General features: G+C 37.1%; 1 protein-coding gene across 5 annotated transcripts in view; it reads left to right on the top strand.

Moving 5' to 3' along the window:
- Nucleotides 1-5000, top strand: part of LOC137993434 (anaphase-promoting complex subunit 2-like) — a 23624-nt gene that overhangs the window by 7213 nt on the left and 11411 nt on the right. For 4 of the 5 annotated variants that reach the window (XR_011121871.1, XM_068839276.1, XM_068839280.1 and 1 more), the window contains exons 7-14: nt 280-409; nt 824-920; nt 2123-2189; nt 2338-2393; nt 3506-3649; nt 3865-3934; nt 4465-4570; nt 4805-4844. Coding sequence is in view for 4 of the 5 variants with exons in the window: in XM_068839276.1 (XP_068695377.1) it covers nt 280-409; nt 824-920; nt 2123-2189; nt 2338-2393; nt 3506-3649; nt 3865-3934; nt 4465-4570; nt 4805-4844 (710 nt within the window). In the remaining variant the exon portion in view is untranslated. The remainder of the gene's footprint in view (nt 1-279; nt 410-823; nt 921-2122; nt 2190-2337; nt 2394-3505; nt 3650-3864; nt 3935-4464; nt 4571-4804; nt 4845-5000) is intronic. The other variant, XM_068839279.1, reaches the window with a different exon arrangement.

Raw genomic sequence — 5000 nt, 5'->3', positions numbered from 1 at the left:
TATAATTATGGTTGAGGCAGGTACATAGATGAATAATAATTATGATTGTGTAGTACCAAAATAGGATTTTCAGAGGGTTTTGCAGTGGATAGCTGTGTTTTAAAAGTGCTGCTAGGAAGTTAAAAAATCAGGAAGATGTATTATTCATTTGGTAATTAAGAGTGTAATGAAGCCAAAAAAAAAAAGTAGAGAAGGATTTGTGCCCGTAAATGGCCTCTTCCTTGCAAAGAGTACCTTAAATGTATGTATTGTTAGCCTCAATCTTTGTCTATCCTCCAGATTCAGAGAAGAATTAAAGAAAGGTGCAAAGGCGTGTTTGAATGTTCTTTCCTTGTATCCCTGATACATTGGATTGATACTGAGCTGTGTGGTTGGCTTTGCTTAATTTTCAATACCGGTAATTGGAATGGTCAGTTTCTTTTTACTTTTCTTTCATGATTGACTAATCTGGGTGCCTGGAGTAGCCAGGGGGCTTTTGTGACGGTCAGCCAGCCCTAAGCTATAACATGTATCCCTCCCACAACAGGCAAATCCCCACAATCAAGCACTTAGTTCTTATTCTAGGCATTGGTCCACTTATTAAAAACAGTGGAAGGATGTGGGGTGTGATAGAGGAAGATTTAAAACAACCTCAAGACTTAAAAACTGGTGCACCAAAACCATTGTGAGCACTTTTCTTGATAAAGTTTGAAGCATCACAAGCCTCCACTTGTTATCTCTATACTGATAGCAAGACAGCTAAATCCTAATAATGTGCATTTGAAATCAAAGACAGGATACTATAGTCTAGGAATGAACAGACCAACTTTTTTTTTAATTTCAGGTGAAAACGCAAGCCATAGAACTAGTACAGACATGTCTTTAGATGAGTGGAAACCTAAGCTACAATATTTTATGTACAAGTCTTTTGCAGACCTTAGGTACAAAATTATATATTAAAGTCTGATTGTGATTATTAAAATATTACATGACCAAACAGATTTTTACTTAATCCATTGACTCCTGGGGTTCCCCATTGACGAGTAAAATCGTCTGGCGTTAGATAGAGTAAAGTACTAAGTATGGCTGGTTTAGGCCAATTCAGGGGTGGTGAAAGGGTTAAGGTTAGAGTGCTTATTAAGAATGGAGCGCTAGAAATAATCTTTTTCTCTTCAAGCTAGTAGGAAACAAGTTCTTCCAAATCACCATTTTGATAACCAAAGACACATGGTAAATTTCACTTGGAATTCTCTTTCCTTTGCCACGGCCTCGGCCTCACAACTTGGGGGGAGGTGAGAATAAATTGGCAGAAGCTGCCTGGGAGAAAGGAGCCAAAGGCATGAGGGAATGCCAATCAGTGCAAGAGAGACATCATTGAAGTACAATGATAAGCTTATGTTCCGCACAAGCCAAATGTATCGATACGGTGGTTTCATAGTTCATACCTACCGGTATGTCCAGTACACCCAATCTGAGTCGGATTATCTATATCCTAGACAATCTGGGTTGGGTCGAGTTGACCCATCATGGCTAATACGGGTTGTGACACTGGAAGTCAGGACGCATGAAAGACAAAGTCATAAAGCTTCCTGGTTCTAAAAGCAGGCACTCAACTATGTGAAAATTTCTTTACCACTTGAGTCAAGTTGACTTGACCTACCTTTACAAATGTCGATCTGTCTCATCATAAGTCAGGTGGCAAGTGGCAAAGATAACACACGCATGTTGGTTTTCATTTCACATTTCAAGTATTATTGTAAGCACAGTCAGGAAAACATAGTATTTGGTCCTTTTGCCTCTCCACCATCTATTATAATTTATTGATGGGGCAATCTCAAATTTTGGTCAGGCAATGTCTGATACCTGACAGTAGTTTACATTTATACCAGTAGCACTGATAATGTCAGTCTTCGCTTTAGTACGCTCTTGTATTGGAAGATTAATAATATTGTTATTTTTAGCTAAATAAATAATTTATTAAGAACACTCAAAAATACAACTATGTATCAGTATTGGAAAACTGCCCTTACTACTTTCATAATTGGCTTCATAAAAGGTGAACCTTCTATAAGACTGGTATAACATTGTAAATGTAAAATGGTACAAAGATAATAATGACTAACTATGCACTGTAAAATTTCAGGATTGATCAGTTATTTGACATTATAGTAGAGTATCCTGACTCTCTACCTGCAATCCAAGACCTAAAGGTACAATCACCACTTGTTTATTTTCAGTGACTAATCTTGGTATTGTTGTTTTCAATTTTTTTTCATTGTGACGATCGTAAATAATGTATTATCATAAATATAAGTTCTCTTGCAATTCAGTATTGAGATTTCCCTTGTCATCTTTCAGGAATGTTTAGAGGTAACAGACCAAAGGAAAGAGCTCATAGTATCTCTAAGGACTGCGTACGTATTTTTAAAACACTCTCTGTGTGGCAACTCTTACAGGTTTTCTACTCTATATTCCTGGAGTTTAACAGTTGTTTAATGCTTGTAGTGTAGCTGTTGTGGTCCAATTTTTTCTCCTGATTCAAAATTTTTTAGAATGGTTCATTTTTTATTTTCGTTTTGTTTCATTTGTTTGTTTCAAATTATTACATTAACTGGTCTGAAAATTTTTAAACCAAGAAAAGATCACCACAGCATAGCCACCTTATCCAAGGAGATATAAAAGTGTTAATTTGTAGATGGCATCGTAAAGGCTTAAAGGCTGAGTTTAAGGATGTTCACGCGAAAATTTTCTAACATTGATTTTTTTCTGCAAATTTTACCATTGAAAGATGATGAGTTAGTGATGTCAGAAATGTAAAAAAAATGGGGGGTCACCGACTTCGTTTTGGAGAGAACATGTCCGGAAAAACACCCAAAATGTGACAAAATCGGGCTTCGTTATCGAATAAGGCCAGTGTCTGTAAACTCAAATATATTGCAATTAAATCTTTGAAGTGAGATCTTCTCTGCCAAATATTGTTTAAGTGGACTAATTAAGTGAATTTAGTCAACTGGTGAGGTTCCCTTAAAGATCAAGTTCGCATTTAGCGACCACAGTTTCACGCGCCTTGCAACCGCAAGATGGCAGGATTTGATGTCCTGTGAGCAGAAATCTTGAAATTCTTTTAACTTCCCACATTGATTTTTTGTTCATTTTTGGACAACGTGGAGATAATTGTAAATAAAATCCGTTTCTGGAAAGAAAAATAGGGGTCACCGAACGTCCAAGACCGTTAAATCCAGGCAAAGCTATAGCAATGGCCTTTTGCCCTATCATTTCTCATTTTATTACTTAGCGCGCGCGCTCGTGTATGACGTGGCGTGTGCATTTGCGTGCGCAGTAAGGATGCGCAGAAACAATTGGCGCGAACGTCCTTAAATAACCATGAGTGTTACTATGGCAGTAGGTGAACCCAGACCTCAATTAGGATAGTTCAATGCTAGGAACTTAAAAACAACTGAAGTGAACCAACCATTTGGCAGTGTCGAGGAGTTAATACACACCAGTATGTTACACTTGTTTGTAGGTTTGAGCAGCGATTGTTGCACCCTGGTGCTAACACATCTGACATCCTCACTCAGTATGTATCAGCAATCCGAGCTCTGCACGTACTAGATCCAGCTGGAGTTATTCTGGAACATGTCTGTGCACCTGTTAGACAGTACCTCAGGTAATACATTAAACAGTTATTATTAGTGGTACTGCCAATAATAGTTTATTCATTGAAGATTTGAAAAAATTATTGATTTCGGTTAAAGTTGTAACAAAATCCTATACGTGGCTGTGGAAACAGAATTCACATTTTCGCCATTTTATTCACTTACTTACCTCAAAATAATTATCATTTTATTTTGGTGTATAATCGTATGTGTCATCATTGTTTAGGACACGAGAGGACACTGTTCGTTGTATTGTTACAAGTTTGACAGATGAGAACAGCACAGAACTTGCAGAGGTGAAATCATTGCTCTTTGATGCTTCTGTTTGGAAAATGTTTAGATTGCTTAGCACACCAAAAAGTAATTTAGAAACCCAGATTGGATCAACCTTATCTAAACTTCTAGTATTCAGAAATTCACTCCATGCACACAAAAAAATTATGAGTACAGGTACAAACATTTAGGGGTGATCATATCTTAATATTATTTTGTTGTGTCCTTATTTGAATGGGCTCCAGATCTCCAGATAAGCCCAGAAATGCAAGGTGATGAGGTGTCACAAAGTGTCTCCTTACAACACACAGTATGTACATCTTTTGTCTCCACAAGTCCTACACCACTTGTCTCTGGAAATGCCAAGTGCTCCCTATCCCTAACCTAGAATCAGTTCTACCCCTCACCCTACTTTGATTTGGAAGGAACACTTTGTGATGTTTATCAAAATAATCTGATCTTGCATCTGGTTACCGGTAGCTGAATTAAATTTATGGACCTGATTATCATAGCAGAAAGTAAAATGTCACAATTTGGCTTATGATCTTAACAGGAGTTGATGCGAGGTGACCCTCGAACCCTTAATGATTTGGGTACATCGGACAGCGAGGAAGAAGATGATGAGAAGTGGATGCCTGCTCCAAGTGATGCTGATCCAGGTAGTTAACAAAATATCTGATAAAGTTAATGCATTGTTAACCTTTGCCTGCTAAGAGTGAAACTTTAGAAAAATATTTACTCTGTCTAACACCAGGCAATTTAGTGGTGGGAGGGTTAATTAAGTTAAAAACAAAGTAATATGCTTTCCCAAAGACTCTCAACTAATGAAATTGAGAACACATTAAATTACACAATGTATTACTATATTGTTTTTTCGTTATTTTTTTTATCAGATAAAATGTCAAGCAGCAGAAAAGCACCAGACATCATCAGGTCAGGAGACCTTGAAATTCCTTGCTTTATATATTTTGTAATCAATTGAAGATAGATTGGTTTTCAGTTGAATGTTGGAAAACAAATACCATGAAAGTAATTACTTCAGCCAATCACAGCAGGTGCAAAGAGTGCAATAAACCAATCCAAAATCAT

Source organism: Montipora foliosa, chromosome 2 (genome assembly GCF_036669935.1).
Source record: "Montipora foliosa isolate CH-2021 chromosome 2, ASM3666993v2, whole genome shotgun sequence".
NCBI classification, from domain to species: domain Eukaryota; kingdom Metazoa; phylum Cnidaria; class Anthozoa; order Scleractinia; family Acroporidae; genus Montipora; species Montipora foliosa.
Note: the sequence above shows the minus strand (reverse complement) of the source record. Positions and strands in the feature narration are given on the sequence as shown.